At 45.5% G+C, this 18,685-nt stretch overlaps 1 protein-coding gene across 1 annotated transcript in view; it reads left to right on the top strand.

Moving 5' to 3' along the window:
• The window catches only part of LOC144761965 (uncharacterized), a 374,127-nt gene that overhangs the window by 225,625 nt on the left and 129,817 nt on the right, over nt 1-18,685 (top strand). Inside the window, exon 4 of the mRNA XM_078647134.1 lies at nt 14,117-14,177. Within this exon, the coding sequence (XP_078503260.1) occupies nt 14,117-14,177 (61 nt within the window). The remainder of the gene's footprint in view (nt 1-14,116; nt 14,178-18,685) is intronic.

The raw sequence follows: 18,685 nt of genomic DNA, 5'->3' as shown, positions 1-18,685 counted from the left end.
AATCAAGGAGATGGTCCAAGAGGAGACGAGAGAAGAGTTTTTGGGAAACATCTATGAGGCTGATCGGCCTGTAGTTGGCTGGGAGAAGAGGAGAACCCTTTTTGTAAATTGGCACTATCTCAGCTCCCAGCCAAGTACAGGGGGTCTCCATACCTCCCAGGATGGCATTAAAGAGAATAAGGAGGTACGGACCCCAAATCTCAGGGTGTTGTCTGAAAAGGTCACCGGGCAATCTATCCAATCCCGGGGCCTTCCCCATTGCCAGTCTCTCTACTGCGCTAACCACCTCGCCAAGAGTGAATTCCAAACCAACTGCAGGGATGGATATATCAACAGGGGCAACTTCATAGGCGGACTGTTCAGTGTCTTGGTACAGTTTGCCATAGTGGGCTTCCCAGGCAGATGGTGCAATGTTAGGCTCCACTGCAGCTTTAACTTCTCCCGTGCCATTATTCACCAGGGTCCACAAATTTTTCGAGTCCCTGGTTTCTAATGCAGAGGAGAGATCCTGCCAATGATTCCAATCCCACTCCGTCTTTGCCAAAGCCATGGCTTCCTTATACTCGCGCCTAAGTTTGGCGACCGTGCCCTTGTCTGAACCTGCTTTAATGGAGGCAATTAACTCTGACTTAACATTTTTATATGAAAAATTGTATCATGTTGAGGTTCGGGTCTGTTTGCATCGTGGGGCTGCCACTGGGTAGAAAACCGCCGCTAGTGATCCCACCAGGTTTGCATGGATGTTTGCCAATTTATTGCTAAAATCTGGGGATCTAGGCTGATTAATTAGTTCATCTATTTCTACAAACTTCGGGAGGGCTATATCAAATATTTTACTTACATTTTCCTCTGTACTAATTATTTCCCCCCATTTTACCCTTCGCCTGTTAGAACTAAGGCCCAGGTTTCCTGGGTCATCATTAGAATTGGTAGATAATGACTCAGCAACGGGGGCGGGATGTTTCAGATCTAGTAAGAGTGCATTGTGGTCGCTATCTGTTCTGGGAGATACTCTAAAATCCTGGACCTTGGACCATAAATCAAGGTCGACAAAGATGTAATCCAGCCTCGATTCATGATCCATCCTATTGAAGGTACACGATGAGGGGCTGTCTGACGGAGTGCGACCGTTACAAGCCCTCAGTGCATAGTTTAAAGTGAGGGACATGATTTGCACCGCAAGAGGAGACCAAGATTTGCGGTGCGGAGATGAGCATGGTGGGACACCCCAAAAGTCGTCTTCAGTGGAAAGGGCACCCTCCTTTAGGCCTTCCAGAGGTTCAAAATGGCAAATAAAATCTACGCCCATCACAATTTTATGGTCACTTGGCAGTGAGCCCAGAAAAGACGAAAGATCTTCCACAGTGGGCGATTCCTTGGCTACACTGACTGGACGGGAATATACGTTTACAATTGCCAATTTTACTGCATTGGGCCACCTAAGAATTACACACTGGATGTCTTTCGAGAACGTGGGAACGTTTTCCGCAATACATCCAATGTGACTAGCTACCCAAATCGCTAGACCCCCCGAGGGTCTCCCCTTTCCAATCCACCTAGCCTGAATTTCAAAAACTGCGAAACCCGCTCTTCTCAATGGGTCTCTGGCCCACGTCTCCTGGAGGAGACAGATATCAGTGGTGCCTATTAAAAGATCCCAATCTGCTGTATGTATTTTGTTTGCAATACCTGCCACATTCCAGGAGAGGACCTTCAGGGTTTCGGTAATAGGTTTAGAAGGGGGCCCCTCAGTTGTTTCAAGTGCAGTACCCGTAGGTGGAGGTACCGGCCGCCGTTCTTGTATTTCCTTGTTGGGTTGAGCAGTAGATGTTATGTTTGGGACACAGATGGCTTGGGAAATTGGAATACTGCCCATTTGGCTCAAGGGTAAGGTAACTGCAAGGCCCCTGGGGCTAGACGATTTCAAACTACCACCATCCTTTCTCTATTTGTGATGTCAGTCGCTACAACTCCCGTCCCCTGACCTGTAGATTCAGTTACGATGACTTGGTGAGATTGTGAGGAAAGACCCCTTCGAAGTCAATCTACTTCGTCAAGGCAATTGAATCTATTAGGATGTGCATAGTTTAGTGTGGCAGAATGAGTGTTGTACCTGGGCCTATATCTTGACCCGTCCACAGCAAAACCCACCCGTGTCCAGCCATCGTCCCTCCTCAGTGATGGCTTGTATGAATTAGGATAAAAGTATGAGAGAGGGACCAATTCGATGGATGTGTTACCTGTGTTACCAAGCCAGTTGCAAATATAGGTAACGACCTGGGGGCTCTTGAAACTGACGATTATACAATCCCCCACAGTTTTCTTGGCAGTGTACCCAACCCACGGGACCCTTCTAACCATAAGAACATCTCCTTTTAGGTCAGATGGTAGAGGCCTTTGGATGTTTAGCCAGCTAATTACCTTGTTGCGTAAAGAATCATAAGACTCCATTACGCCACTGGCCAGCTCTGGGACCCCGTCAGTATCACAGTGTAGCCTGCCGCCTCAGGAGGCAGATTAACTGCCTTGCGCCTAGAATTGGGGCTGTCCTGCAAATTGGAGCTATAGGCTAACACATTTGTTGGTCTCTCCTGGGTGGGTAGGCTGGCCGAAGCTGGTTGCTTTGACCTCCTAGGGGGAGGAATCGGGGCACTGACCTGGGAAGTGGTACAGGTGCAGTTTGAGTCACGGGAACTGTAATGTTGTTACTATTTTCCCCAATAGGAGTTGTAGAAAATAATGGAACGTGGACCGAAGTGACCGAAGGGGGACGTGGAACTCCAACACCACCCCCTTGTGTTCCATCTGGACTTACTCCTATCCCAGACTGACCTCCGTTGCCCACACTTGATCTCTCAATCGCTGTCAATCTCGATTCTATTGAATCCAGTTTGAGAATAAGTGGATTCAAAAGACTTTTGAAGACAGCGGTAAGTGAAGCAATAAGGAGTTCTGTAGTGTTAGGGGTAGCCCCACCAAAAATAAATGGCTGAGTGAGCACAGGTGTGGATGCAATAGGTGGGACACTTGACATTACCCTGTCCTTTCCCATACTTAGAGTCTCGGATACACCCAAATTTTCCTCCAGAGTGGGTATTACGGGATCAGTTTGGGCCCTTTTAGCACCTTTAGGCTTACTGGATCTTTTCCTTTTCATTACGGGATCCTCTCTATCACCCGTATGCTCCAACAAGTTATCAACCACACCCTGATCCCGGACAGTGCAAGCTCTGCAACGGGGGAGAGCTCTACATCACTAATAATACGTGATGTGTCTCTATCCCTTAGCGAGGATGACGGTGTCCTTAGCTGTTGTAAAACTGACTCTATTGTTTGGTCAATACTGTCCATTAGGGATAGGTGGGTGGCATCAAGCGGAAGCGGTGTCCTAGTGTTTGTTAATAAACCTGGCGAGGATAAGCAGGAACTTTCTACACCCTCCTCAGTTATTTTATCAAGGACAAGAATACCCTTATTAGTTACAGGATTAGCTTTAAAAAGAAATGTGTCCAATGTGCGAGAAGCAGCGGAAGCAGCCCTGCTTCTGGTTTCCCTGCTGGCCATAATGTAGCGTCTTACTACAGGGCGACCAACTAGTCGATGTACATAACCAGGGAGACAGGGCTTTAGGGGGGTAGCCGGGCCTGGTCTCTACCGTTCTCTAACGGCCTCAAACGGCCCACCCTTTGCCCGGGCTTAGCCCCGGGCTAAATCCCGCGCGCGTCTCGCGTCGCGGGATTAGGAGTGAGATTAAATCGCTACAGGCAGGGGGGCGGGAACGACGAGGTAAGAGGCAGCAGCTGGGTGGCAGAGAGCCTGCTGGACCTCGCAGTCCCTCGGCGTCTGAAGCACTCCGGGAGCTCTCCCCTTTCCACAGCCCACACAAAGCAGCAAGCGCTGGCAGATACACGGTAATCCCACGACGTCATTTGCTCACGACCAGCTGGATTCAGGGTCAGAAACACCAACACGCAATGAGCGGCACCCGCTGTATTGCCTATCACAGACTATCTCAAAGAGAGGCTGGGTTGTATATTATAGACTGTCTCTGAGAGAGGCTACGTTGTATATCATAGACAATGTCTGAGAGGGGCTGCGTTGTATATCATAGACTATCTCTGAGAGAGGCTGCATTGTATATTGTAGACTATCTCTGAGAGAGGCTGCGTTGTATATTGTAGACTATCTCTGAGAGAGGCTGCGTTGTATATCATAGACAATCTCTGAGAGAGGCTGCGTTGTATATCATAGACTATCTCTGAGAGAGGCTGCATTGTATATTGTAGACTATCTCTGAGAGAGGCTGCGTTGTATATCATAGACAATCTCTGAGAGAGGCTGCGTTGTATATCATAGACAATCTCTGAGAGAGGCTGGGTTGTATATCATAGACTGTCTCTGAGAGAAGCTATGTTGTATGTCATAGACTATCTCTGAGAGATGCTGCGTTGTATATCATAGACTGTCTCTGAGAGAAGCTATGTTGTATGTCATAGACTATCCCTGAGAGAGGCTGCATTGTATATCCTAGACTATCTCAGAGAGAGGCTGCATTGTATATTGTAGACTATCTCTGAGAGAGGCTGCATTGTATATTGTAGACTATCTCTGAGAGATGCTGCGTTGGATATCATAGGCAATCTCTGAGAGAGGCTGCGTTGTGTATCATAGACAATCTCTGAGAGAGGCAGGAACAAGAGGTAGTGTTTCGCAATGGTAGCAGTGCACATAACGGCTTGGCCGGCCATCTCATGCCGGCCAAACCGTCATGCGCACTGAAGCTGTCTCCTACCCGAGCTGCGCTGCTGGGTTGGAGACGGCAGGCACAGGCGCCCAGTGTAACTTGGAGTGCAAATTCATGGTGCTCAGGCAATCCTAATGCTTCTTTCATGTTACCACCAGCAGCATGAGAGCAGACTCAGGATTGGCCAGTGGAGGCGGTGCCTGTGAAGGAAGGAGCTTAGAAGAGCGCAATGCGGCGATTCGGTAATGCAGCAGGTACAGTAGTGGCTGCTACTGGACCGGGTCTGGGTTGTGGGGTGGATAGGGGAGAGTAATGTAAATAAAAAGATTTATCCAAGGGCGGGCCGCCGTCTCTCCTCCCTCCTCCGTCCTTGTCTTCTTCATCTTCATGTCGCAGCCAGCAGCAGGAAGCACCCGGGCACACAGGCTCCCCAGGGCCATTCACAATGCTGCAATGCAGCATTATGATTGGTCTGAACGCCGTGGATCGGCGCTTAGACTGAATCAGGGAGCCTGTGCATGTTCCTCAGCAGGCTGTGCAATGCAGCCTGGTAGGAACATGCAAAGTGCGCATGAACTGTATGGTCGGCCCAAGAGGGCCGGACAAACTGTTCATTCGAACTTAGGGAGTGCAAACCCCCCTCCCCTGCTCTGGCAAGCCCGACCCCCCCTCCTCCACTGACTGCAATAGGGAAAATAAAATGATAACATGTGATTATCATTTTATTTTTCCTTTTGAACTGTGGAGCGACGCTCCTCTGCCTTGGCGGAGGAGCCACCAGTTGTTTTTTGTTTTGTTTATTTGTGTCATCCGTCCCTCCCAAGTCAGCCCCCCTCGGCCACCTCCCCTCCGCACCCCCACTCGTTTGAGATACTGGCCGCTACTACAAAATGGGAGACGTTGACATTGCATTATCCGTGAGGAGGAGGCCAACACCAAATATGGCGAGAACTCTGGATTTTGATTGGTTCTTACCCAGTGGGAATCTGAAGAATGCATCACTTGGATGGAACTTATGTTTTAAAAGGGTAAAGCTTGTCAGTCAGATCACTTGCACCGTGGCAACTAAACATCCTTTCCTTTCTTGAGACCAATGCTCCTTATTTTCCTGCTCATAGAGATACTCTTGAGCGCAAGTACGTTCCTCCTTATTCCTAACTGGAACTTTTATCTTGTTCTTCTTTCAATGCTATATTTGCTGACACCGGCTAGTACTGGATTTCTCTGACCGGGCCCACACCCTTAGCTTAGCATTAGGAATTTTCCTTTGTTTAAAATGGGACTTTGCCTTGATTTGCGTATGTTGCATTTAATAATGTAACTTTCACATTACTAACTGAATACTCAGTTAATTTTCATGTACGGTGTATTCAGGTACATTTTGATTTATGTCTCATTGATTCAATTGGAGTTACTAATTTGCTAATAAACCTTTCTGGATTGCAATCTACTCCTCTTTGTTGTTATAACCCTGGGTGTAGTGTGTCTAGTGGCGCTACGCAGAGTGCCACGGAGTTCAAAACAAACTCTGCACACTCCGCGTAGCTCCGCTGTGCACCACCTGCGTGCCACCCGCCCTATTACCAATTATGTAAAAAAAAATTAAAGAGTAATAAAACGCCTTACCTTATCAGCGGCGTCCCTGTGCTGCCCTCTTCCTCCATCGTCACTTCTTCCTCAAAACTGCGCGGGCTCTGGAGAAATGCGCATGCACGGGCAAATTAAGAAATATTACAAATTGACTTTAAATGAAAGTCTTTTGTCTCTCTTTATCAGAGGGGTTCATAGGGCACGTGGCATTAAATCGCGCGCAATGTTAAATTGAAGAAGTTGCTGAACTCCGAGAGATGACCGTATCTGCAGAATAAGCTGAGGCACAGAGACTGGGTCTCCTGCAAACAATGCACCCAAACACCCAACCTGATGTAAACCCAGATTTATCTTTGTGCATCAGTAATTCAAAGTACTGCTATTGTGTTGGCTCAGGAAGTGTTCCCTTTAGGCCAATATTGTGTGGGGTCATTAGTTGTCCATGGCCCTTGGATATTTTATGCCCATGTGATTCAATGGACCAACGTTAAACGTCATTAGCAATTGCACCCAACCCCTTTATCATCTACACAGCACTTGTGAAACCTCAGAGGAAGGATATGGTCTTCCTTCTAATGTTCTGCTAAACTCAAAGGGAGAAGGTACAACATTTTTTTAGTATGTTATGTGTTATTTATATAAGGCACATTCTGCCATTAGTCATGACTTAACAGCAGTACTTAATAATACATTACTAATGATACTTACCATAAATAGTTGTGTCTATGGACTTCAAAAGCAAGTGCCATTACTGCCAAATAACTGGTACTCCTCTCCTCTGTTTTGGACAGGATGAAAGGCTGAGTCACCCTTACAAATTCAAGCCTCTCCATGGGTATTCAGCCACTAACAGCTATCTTACTGATAGACTGATGACAAATTCAGCAAATCCAGATTTTCACCTCAGGGAGAGTAGATAATATTTTTTGAAGGGATCTTATTCTTGTGTTAAAGTTTTTCTAAATGTTTTATTATATTGCTGTGTATTTTGAAGCCATATCTGTGTTTTAAAGAGAAACACCGCATAAATAAGAATTTATATTTTTGTTCTGGTCTTCAAATAAAGTTTCGTATAGTTTCTGTTATGATGTGCGTAGGCCAGCACATGGCTGTCTGGTAAAATAAAGCAAAAAAAAAAAAAATTCAGGGATGAATCATAAACCCGGTCATACCACCAACCTTTTTCTACTTTAAGGTGTTTTCTTACATACATTTTAAAACAGTGCTACAAATCAAACCCACTCACTTGCCTAATAAGCCCTTTGAGTAGTTTATGCCACGGCTTGTATTAGCCAACCCTAATTAATTCCTCATTTGAAAGATGTCAACCTTGTAGTCAAGGATGTCAGTCTGCAGTACTTTCTACTGAGAAAAATCCTCCCACCGTTGTAGCGCCCACCACGTGTGGGTGATGAGATCCTGGTCACCGCACTATGGGATTATTGCAATATCATTTTCACTGGTCTCCCCAAGAAACATGCTGTCCGGTTGCAAAGGCTACAGATCCCATCAGCCAGGTTGTGCTTGAACCTCTGTAGTCAATTTCATTTCAAAACTCTTTACTGGCTCCTAAAGGCCAAGTTCCAGGCTATTCACAAAGCGTACTGGAGGAAAGGCCTAGGACCCCTGTGCAAACTGGCTGCGTGCTATGCTCTCGCTTGAACCCTTCGTTCATCGTCTGCAAACTTGAACAGTGATCTTTCAAGAGGCTGCAGTACAAAGGCAGAGCACTGAGAGAACAGGACTACAGATGGTGGAACACTTTAAACCCAAACTTGGTATCCCAACACAACCACGAGCAATTCAGGAATTGATGTAATTTGGACTGGCATTCACCTGAACTCCCTGCAGAAAATGGGTCACAACAAGAAGAAAGAACATCAAACATTCCATCAATGAGGGGTGTGGTAGATGTTCTGTTGAGGACTGGGCCATTTGTCGTAGCTGTAAATCTTCAGTACGGTTTGAACCTGCTTTACCTTCTGCGTGCATTCCACGAGCAATGAAGTGCATTAATATGATTGCAGGCAGTTGCAGGTTGAAGTCAACGTGGGCCACGCTCCGACAAACGCTTCAAAGCATGTTTGGTCAATGTTCGGTCATTACCTAAACCTGCCTCACAGGCTCATGTGGATTTCAAACTAGACACCATGTTTCTTACAAAAACCTCGCTCTTCATCGACTCAAACCCTACATAGCCCAGGCGGTTCCTTCTAGTTATGTCATTTATAGACAAGATGGGGTGGACCAGCGGGGTGGGCGAAATCGCTATTTTTCACCATAGAAACTTTGCATCTCCAACTTCCCGCTTGGTAATTAAAGAGACGCTACGAATCTTGGTTTTTGCATTTCCCTCTCCTTAAAGGTTTCCTTTTCGGATGTTCTGACCTATTGTCTCCCTGGTCAGGCCTCGAAGTTTTAGATTTCTGGGATGGGGCCATCTATCCTCCTGTTCTGAAGTATTTTCTTCATTCTGCATGTGGCTGTGGCCATTGATTCCTCAGAGCTGGTGCCGGTAGAGATCTCCATTGCGTTCAATTGATGACAACTTGTCACTACTGCTGCCCATCAAGCGGGTCACGCTCTAGATCTAATTTTTTCCCAACTTTGTGCTTACTCTTGATTAACCTAGTTTGCTTCTCAGGTCTGTCCATTAGTTGATCCCATTTAGTTCGGACAGGACCAACATTACTAATGAATCAACTAGAAATGCCAATGTTGTGGCCCGAGCGTGGAATAAAATTGACCCGAAAGAGCTCACTGAATTACTATCAATGTCTCAGCCAACTTGTTTAAGTGGCGTTGACCCTGATCTCGAGTCAGTTAACGTTTCGATATAGGAGGTTATTGACACCCTGGCCATCTCTAAAGTTGTTAACACAAGTGATCACTGGTGACTTCACCAGTGGTCGGGGGGGGTTTGAGAGGAAGCAGACTGGAGTATGTCCTTCCCAAGAAATCAAATTCACAAAAAATACTCAAATTACACTCTATTCGAGTCCAATTCTCAAAAAGTGTACGTTGTCAGAATGAATACCTATCGTGGCATGGAATATGCACACAACCACTTAGGGAATTGGGATCATGCTAGTCATGTCCCTGCTGTATAAGGGAAACAACTAGTTCTTTTTAGTTACCCTCACACACCCTAGTGGTGTCATGCTTCATCATCAGGTCACCCCGACCCCTAAAAGTCGAGGTGGGCTCAACCACAGTTTTGGTAGCTCTTTAGTAGATGAAGGCAGGGGGACTTAAAGATAAGAAACCTAAATCTGACCCCTGGTTTCCCTTTATTCTTGGGTCAGATCGGGTTATTAAAAAACTGTAAAAAACGGGTCTCTTTGGATTTTGATGGTCCTAAGACACTAGTGTCAATGCCGACATGTTTCAGTCCACGAGGGCCGTAAAGGTCCAGGACTTTCTTCAGGGCAAGCGTAGAATCCCCCCTAGGGTGTGTGAGGGTAACTAAAAAGAACTAGTATTTATCCCTTATACAGCAGGGACATGACTAGCATGATCCCAATTCCCTAAGTGGTTGTGTGAATATTCCATACCACGATAGGTATTCATTGTGACAACATACACTTTTTGAGAATTGGACTCGAATAGAGTGTAATTGGAGTATTTTTTGTGAATTTCATCTCTAAAGTTGGCCTCGTTAAGCACAGACGTCCATCTGCTCCATGGTTATCGTCAGAACTTTTGAATCTAAAGAAAGCCTGAAAACAACTGGAATGGAAATGGTGGCGCATTATGATATGGACAATAAAAAGTCTACTATAACAGCTCTAAAATTGGATCAGAAGACTATAAAAACTGCCCACAGTGGTTTTTATGCTCACAATGTTGCTGAAGCTGAGAATACCAGTCATGAAATATTTAAAGGTGTAAAATTCTGTCTTAATCCCAAAGCCTCAAGTCCAGCAATCCCAACCTTGGCTGGATTATGCAAAAGGCTATCTACGTCCTCTGAAGATAAGATCCTGAATATTTAAGTTGGTTTTTTGCATCAGGGAGTTAGTCAAGTTTTTTCACCAGAGGTGATTGGAATTTGAAAATCAAGCCCCCCTAAATATGTGTGTTCGTTGAATAGATTTGCACCTATTTAAATCAAGAAAACTGAGCACGTCTTTTTGCAGTGTAAGTCAGGTTCCCCTAGTGGCTCGTGGCCTGTGCCCCTCTGCCATACTGGCAAATTCTTTAGCGGCCAAAGATCCTATTTTTCACTGGCTCTTTACAGTTCACTGGAGTCGGCAGCAGTACCTACCTGCTGGAAAAGGCCTAACATGGTCCCTGCAATGAAGAAGCCAATGGCAGACCATCAGTCCTGTCAATTTTTCACCCTATGTTTTTGCTCTCTTCATCCTCTAAAATGTCTGACAGGCTGGTAAATACCCAGCTGCCGACCTACCTGAAAGACAATAAACTTCTACACAACACACAGCCGGAGTTTTGTCCTCATCATAGTACAGAGGCAACTTTTCATGGAGTTACTGAGGTGATAAAATCGGTGCAGGACGAAAGTAACAGCACTGCACGGAACCAGGGATATAAAAATAGCCGCGGGGGAGTGGGGTTGAGCGCTAGGGTGCACAGGCAGCAGACCCCTGGCCTGAGAATTCCTGACTGTGTCCAGAGCATGGGGGGCCTCTATGTGCTTTGCAGGGGCCGGGGCACCCCTCAGGTTTTGATACGCCACTGCCCTGATCCTGCTGGATCTTTCAGCAGCGTTCGATACTGTCTCTCATCCTATTCTTTCACAGCATCTCGGAGATCGGTATTGGAGGTACTGCATGGAGCTGGATAAAATCTTTTTGGTAAGGGAGCGAGCAGGAAATTTGGCTTGCTCTTTATTCTTCGACCAGCAAACAGTTAGACATTAAATAATGTGGCTCAAACAGGAGCACCGCAGCACCCCAAAAGCGATGTGACCCACTTAGCTGAAGCGATAGAATCAAATGGGTTTGAAACAATTTCATATGCTGATGACACCCAATTGATTCTCACTTTCACCCTACATGTACAAATGTGCTTGCAACTTTTTAACTTGTCTGAATGATGTACTGCATTGGTTGTGTGAGAGCCAACTGCAATGCAATGTGGAGAACTCAGATTCCCTTTGTTGGTGAAGTGAGAGGACACTGGATAAATAACTTCCGGTCCTCTTCCTCCAGCCCCTGCTATAATAGCTAAAAATGTGGGGCCTAAGCTTGATGATAAACTCTTTCCAACTGCATATTTAATCCATGGATGGGACCAGCTTTGCTCTCGGTCCCCTCCCTTGTGCAACATGTAAGACAGTTGTCCACAGATTAGTAACTTCCAGCTTAGATAGAGTGAACATTCTGTACTTCGGTCTTCCAGAAAAATAGATAAAAGAATCTCAAGTGGTACAAAAGACGTCTTATCTTGGAAAAAACCAAGGGAGACTCAATCTCGCAACATCTCTGTAACTTGCACCGGCTTCTGATTAAGAAAAGGGCCCTCTTTAAGGCACTTACCACTATTCACATACATTTTCTAAGCATGGTCCCAAGTGTCTTATTGATAGGGTAGTCCGTTACCATCTGCTTAGAAACCTCAGGTCCACAGCTTCCCTACCAGTTAAAGTTCCAAGGTTTTGCAGGGCTAGACATGGAGGACGGTCCTTCACGGTCTTAGCAAATAAAGCATAGAATAGACTCCAGCTGTCCCTTTGGTCCATTTTTCATGAACTTTCATTCAAAAAAAGAATTAAATATTTCCATCATATTAGTGTTACTAATGCTGGCCTCGGTTCTGTAGTTGTAGCGCCCATACACTCTATGGAGTAGCTGTGACCTCTATAAATCAATCATTCTTTCATTCACAGCTCCCCACGTCATTCAATTGAACTCTAACTTGCCCTTCCCCCTCATGAAGCTGAATTTTTGTCTTCTTCTTCATCACATTGAAGTAATCAAAATGTGACTCATACCAAACCTATATAGACCACAAATACCCTATGGCCCGCCAAGTTACTCACCCTTTGTATGACATTGTTTCGAGGTTTTTTTGCGTTGCAGACCTTTGGCAGGTTGATGCATTACTAATCACAATAAGAAGGTCCCAGGGGTGCCAGGTGAGGTGGGGCTTTTCCTTCCCATCGAGTGGGTGAGTGAATTCAAATGTGCATATTCACGATTTGGTGATAGGTGACTGATTTAGACGGTCCTTTTGTCGGTAAATAACTATACACGACTGGCACAACAATATATAGCATGCATAATCATGCATGTCTTAGTTGATTATTTAATGCTTTACATTGTACCCTTTTATATTTTATTTACATTTCTCTTATATATACACTTTTCTTCTTATATCCAGGATGAGAGGAGGATTGTACGGTAACATACACTATCCAGGTGATATGGTTTATTTTTGAGCTTATTTAGCAGTAGCACTAATGGTCCTGAGGAAGCAGCAGGAGATCTCGAGACTCCATTCGACTGCAGAAACATGTCGACCTTACATCTTTAATAAGTGGTTATTTGTTATGCCACTAATTTGCACTGTTTTTATTGATTTAGGAGTGTGAGGGTGTATATTAAATTTGTTGTCCCTGATCACGACCTAATTTTAGAACCCTTTTTCTTATTTTTTCCACAACACTTTTCACTTTATGCACTGCTATTCAGTTCTCCACCAGACACGCCATTTTCTCACATCCATATAATTGCTGTGGTTTTTCCTGGTGCATGGTTAGTCAATAGCCAGCACAGGTTTTTTCACCTTTAACAGCAAGAGCTATATGTGTCTAAAGAGATCCCAGATGATGAAGGGCGGTCTCGATGGTGGACTGATGGGAACTCGTTTTTGTTAAACTTTTTCCTATTATATTGTATATTTGGGTACTTTGTTTGTTTGTGTAGACTCCCTGTTAACATTGGTTGGTGTCAGGTTGATGCATTAACCTCTTCCATGCTCATGACAGCTTCCGGCCGTCATGAGTCACGGTGGGCGTGTGCTGATGATGGCCGGGAGCCGTCACGACCACGCCCGCGATCGGAATGTTCAGCACTGCGGCGGAATTCGCGCCACTGCGCTGAGGTTAAGTAATACACTTGTTTACTGATGTTAATTACTTTGGAAAAAATGTTGACCATGATGTGGGGGGAGGAGCGGCACTGGATATGGGTGTGTTTTGTGCCATCCCTGTGTGAGCAGCTCTCGAGGAGCACTGTGAGAGACTAAGCCATGTGAGCAAGGCATAGAGCCAGGCATTGCCTGAGCAGCCTCTCCTGCCATCCTCCAACAGCTGGAGCGGTCGATCTTGAAGCAGGGGGGCCGGGTTCGAGTCTCAGCAGGGACGCTCAACATCCTGTGATTCTGGGCAAATCCCTTAATCTCCCTGTGCCTAACAAAATGAATATGTCCGTCTGTAAATCAACAGGTGCTCATGTAAAGCGCTCCGATACCTTCGGGTCGAGTTTGCACTATATAAACCCCCCCCCCAAAAAAAATAATGCAGCATTCTGTTTCTTGGGGGGACTGCAGAATCTGTAAAGGATTTCAGAGGTGCAGATTAGCAGCATAGGAGCTGGAACCCTACTCTCTTTCCAGCTGACAATATGGTATCAGCCCTTTACTGGTGACCTTGTGAAAAGTGCCACTATTGTATGGCACGTGGTGGCACCGTGTGAGTTAGCAGATCTGTGATCATGAATTCTTATGCTAGGTTTTCATTTAAAAGTCAACAATTTGCAGAAATTGTGAAAAAGAGTCTCATTGCAATGCAGCTAAAATGTGTGTTTCTTATTGCAGACACATAAAAATGAGGATTTGCCAGTGAATGGCACCAAGACGGTGGAAGGAATAGAAAATGGTAAGACAAGAACAACTTTTTGATGATCTTACAATGGTTTAATTTATACCTGTTGTTCTATTGGTAAAAAGGGTGTATGGATGTAAACGTTAAAGAAACAGGGCACCTTGCTCAATGTAGAGAATTAAGCCAATGTAGAAAATAAAGCAGTGTTGTTACAAAGTCCTCTTCTGCTGCAAGGTCTGCTGAATGCATTCAGAGCATTTGTCACATAATCTTGTAGTTAAGGAGCTTAAGAACAACTAATTAGGCATCTTCTACCACTGCATAACCATTTTCCAGGAGACAGCCTAGAACAAAGCAGTGAGTTTAAATAGTTGGGATTAAGCTGAAAATAGTCCATGGGGCCTACTTACTGAAGGTGCATGCTAACATTTAAATTCTTGCATGTACCACTTTTAAATATTAGGCACTCTGCCATGTGGGCTACAAGGCCTACTTAGAGGAGACTTATTTAATATTTAATGGTAGGATTCTTCCCTGGCAAAAAGGGTAATTTTGACAGGTACGCCTGTAGGTTTAAATACTGCTGGAGTCAGGCTACACAGCTGGGTCTGAAACCATGTTTTCTTTCTCAGCTTAATGGATGAGGCGGCATTTGCTCCAGCCCCAGGTGGCATATAACATTTTCCTGCCACTAGAGTATATTCCGACACCATATGTCACATCCTTACTGGAAAGTTAAGTATGACAATTAGGTGATTGCCAATTTTACCATGATTTAGGGGTCAGATCATCTACAGTGTGGACTGGATCCATCACATCAGTCCACAAAAAATCAGGGTGAGCATGCAAAAAGAGGTCTTTTTTCACTAAACTGAAATCTCAGCTGAAGAGCAATTGAATTAAAGGAAAATTCACTGTATGATTCAGCATTGATTAATGCACTTGAGCAGATATGAGAGAAAAACACATTTTTTCTGATGTGTCCCACGCCCATGAGAGGACTGATAGACTTTTGAAGTGTTTATTCTGCGCCCAAAAAACAGTTTGGGTATAAATATAACCTATAGGAATCAAAATGAAATCCATTCTGGCCCTCAAAGCCTCCAAGGTTAGTCTTAAAGAAAATCTGCTTGGAAGGAACGTTATCCCAGGCTGTCCGAATGGTGATCATTACATTCCGATTCAATAACTTGACTTGTGAGATTTACAAAATATTGAAATATATAAATGTAATCAATGCTTGACCACTAAGCTCTAAGACTGGACAGGCCCCAAAGCGGTTCTATTAGATTATACCAATGTGGAGTATTTCAGTCAAGAGGAAACCACTGATCGGGATTGCTGTAAAAAAAAAAAAAAAAAAAAAAAGCTAAATGATGGCCACATTCATTAAGTAAGGGAAGGGGGGCGTTTGCTCCCGCCTGGGCCATCATAGGCTCCAAGAAGCCCATCCTCCAGGGCCTCATTTCATAAGAGAAAGGGGGCGTGCAACCCCATCCTGAACCATTATAGGCCCTGGAGATCCCATCCCATGGTGCCCAAATGTACAAGAAATACAGAGGGGACCATGCTGCCCCCCCCCCTTCCTGAGCCTTCAAACGCCCTGTGGGTGTGTGAGTAGCTGAATGGGTGAGTGAGTTTCTGTGTGAGTATCTGTATTAATGAGTGAGTGTGTGTGTGTGTGTGTGTGTGGGTGAGTGAGTAGCTGTATGGGTGGGTATGTGAGTGGCTGTAAGGGTGGGTGTATGAGTGGCTGTATGGGTAAATGAGTGGCTATCTGAGTGGGTGTTTGGTTAACTGAGTGGGTGTGTAAGTGGCTGTGTAGGAGAGTGAGTAGACATGCGAGTGCTTGCATGAATGTTTGAATGGGTATGCAAGTGGTTGTGTGGGTGTGAGCGTTTGTATGGGTAAGTGAGTGGCTCTATTGAGAGGCTGTATGTGCGAGGGAGTGGGTGTGTGAGTGAGTGGCTGAATGGGTGAATAATTGGGTGTTTGAGTAGCTGAATGGGTGAGTGGCTGTCTGTGTAGGTGTATGGGTAAGTGACTGGCTGTGTGGGTTACTGAGTGGGTGTTTGAGTGGCTCTATGGATGAGTGAGTGTGTGAGTCATTGTATGGATGTGTTAGATGTGTGAGTGGTTCTGTGGGTGATGTCATCAGTGATGTCACTGACCATGTCATGAGTGAAGTAATATGTGAAGTCCTAAGCAGTGCATTGCAGGGGCGTAAGTTATAGTTGGCTGAGGTAACTACAACGGCTGACTTTTATATGGTTTTGTTTGTAAAATCTGAGCCTTACTATAATGTCTCTTTAACCTTTGTTTTTTCAGTGAATTTCTAAGGTTTTCTAATGCTATTTCCTAACTATAATTTCCCTGTAAACCTTGTTTTTTTTAATAAATTTATACAGTTTTTCAATGTTCTTCCCAACTATAACATTCCCTATAACCTTTGTTTTTTTAGTGATTTTTAAGAAAAAATGCATTTCCTAACTATAACATCCCTGTAACCTTTTAAACCGGGTGTGTGAATGCCTGCGTGGGTCTTTGAATGCCTACATGGGTATGTCAATCAATCAGAATTTATATAGTGCAACACTATCCCCCCTAGGGATAACTGGGTGCTGAGGTTGCTGCATTTGCGTTGAAAAAGCCAGGTCTGGAGTTGCTTCCTGAAGTCCGCCAGGGAGGGTGCCATTATGAAGTGGAGGGGAGGTCATTCCAGGTCTTGGCAGTGATGTAGAGAGAAGGAGCGGCCCGATGTGGTTGCGATGAACACAGGGGATGTGTGCAAGGGCAAGTGAGGCAGGTGTTTGGAGGGTAGATGGAAGTTCAGCCAGTAGTTGATTTAGGGTGGTCCTTGGCCGAGGAGAGCTTTGAGGCGTGTGTGAGCATCTTGAATTCGCATCTCTTCTGGATGGGAGCCAGTGGAGGTTTCTGAGGTGGGGAGAGATGTGGGTTTGTTTGGGGAGGTCCAGGATGAGTCTGGATGCAGTGTTCTGTATGGTCCGGAGTCTTCTGAGGAGCTGGGTGGGAATTCTGGTGTAGAGAGCGTTGCCGTAGTCGAGGCGGCTGATGAAAAGGGCTTGTGTGAAGGACTTTCTGGTGTTTAATGGAATCCATCTGAAGATTCTGCAGAGCATAAGGAGGGTGTGGAAGCAGGAGGAGGTGACTGCATTGACTTGTTGTTTCATGGTCAGTTGGCTATCAAGGGTTATGCCGAGGTTGTATGCATGGTTGTTTGTTGTGGGTCCGAGTTCTTCCGGCTACCAGCTTTGGTCCCAGGCAGAGTTGATCTTCCTGAAGATCAGTACCTCTGTTTTGTTGGAGTTGAGTTAGAGGCAGTTGTTTCTCATCCAGTCGGCTATGTCGGTCATGGCATTGCAGAAGTTGGTTCTGGTGTTGGAAGGGTCCTCGGTGAGCGAGAGGATGAGCTGAGTGTCGTCGGCATAGGAGATCAGTTTGAGTCTGTGTGTTCTTAAGATGTCTGTAAGGGGGCCATGTAGAATTTAATCGGAGGGGGGCTGCAGGATGAACCTTGGGGCACACCGCAGATGATGTCCTTGGGAGCGGAGGTGAAGGGAGGTAGACAGATGCTCTGTGTATCTCCCGAGGAATAAGATGATCAGCTTGAGGGCATGTTGCTGAACACCGATGTTGTGGAGTCTGTCGGTGAGGATGTGGTGGGAGACTGTGTTGAATTCTGCAGAAAGGTCGAGGAGGATCAGGGTCACCATTTCTCCTGGGTCAAGGAGAATCCTGATGTCTGTTGCAGCCATCAGTGCAGTCTCAGTGCTGTGGTTGGCCCAAAATCCTTATTGTGAGGTGTCGAGTAGGTGCTTCCCTTCAAGGTAGTTGGTGAGCTGCGAGTTCATGGCTTTCTCAAGTACTTTGGCTCGGTACGGAAGCAGGGAGATAGATCAGTAGCTTTTGAGGTCACTGGATTTGGCGGATGACTTCTTTAGGATGGATCTGACTTCTGCATGTTTCTATATGTCTGGGAAGGTTGCTATGGTGATGGAGGCATTGAGGACGGTGGTCAGCTCAGTGCTGATCATGTTGATCCAATGTTGAAGAGATGAGGGGGCAGGGTTCGGTGGGTGCCCCAGAGTGGATAGAGGACATGATGGTCATGGTGGTCTGAATGTTGAGCGGAGACTAGGTTGTTATGACTGGGCAGGTGCTAGTTGGTGGGATGAGGTTGTCGAGGCTGCCTGTGGTGGGTTGGAGTTTAAAGTTTTGCAGATCTCAGTGTTGGAGGGATGGGCGGAAATAGAAACTAGGAGGCCAGAGTGTGGGTTGCATGGTGAGATTTATTACAGAATGTACAAGGCGGTTTAGGAATTATTAATTTCCACAGCACAGATGGGTCCGGTGGTTATGGAAGTTCAGTACTATGGAGGGTCAGGTGGTTGCGATATGGGTTGACTTGTCCAGTTGTTGCTTTCTTCCTTCTTCATCCAGGTCTGTAGACAGCCGTCCGGTAAGGCTCAAAGAGAAGGAAAGAGCGGTCAGTGGACTGTAGGGTTTCTTACTATTGTTCACCGTCATCACGCCCGATGTGC

Source organism: Lissotriton helveticus, chromosome 6, assembly GCF_964261635.1.
Source record: "Lissotriton helveticus chromosome 6, aLisHel1.1, whole genome shotgun sequence".
NCBI classification, from domain to species: Eukaryota; Metazoa; Chordata; class Amphibia; order Caudata; family Salamandridae; genus Lissotriton; species Lissotriton helveticus.
This window is presented reverse-complemented; position numbering and strand designations above follow the sequence as displayed.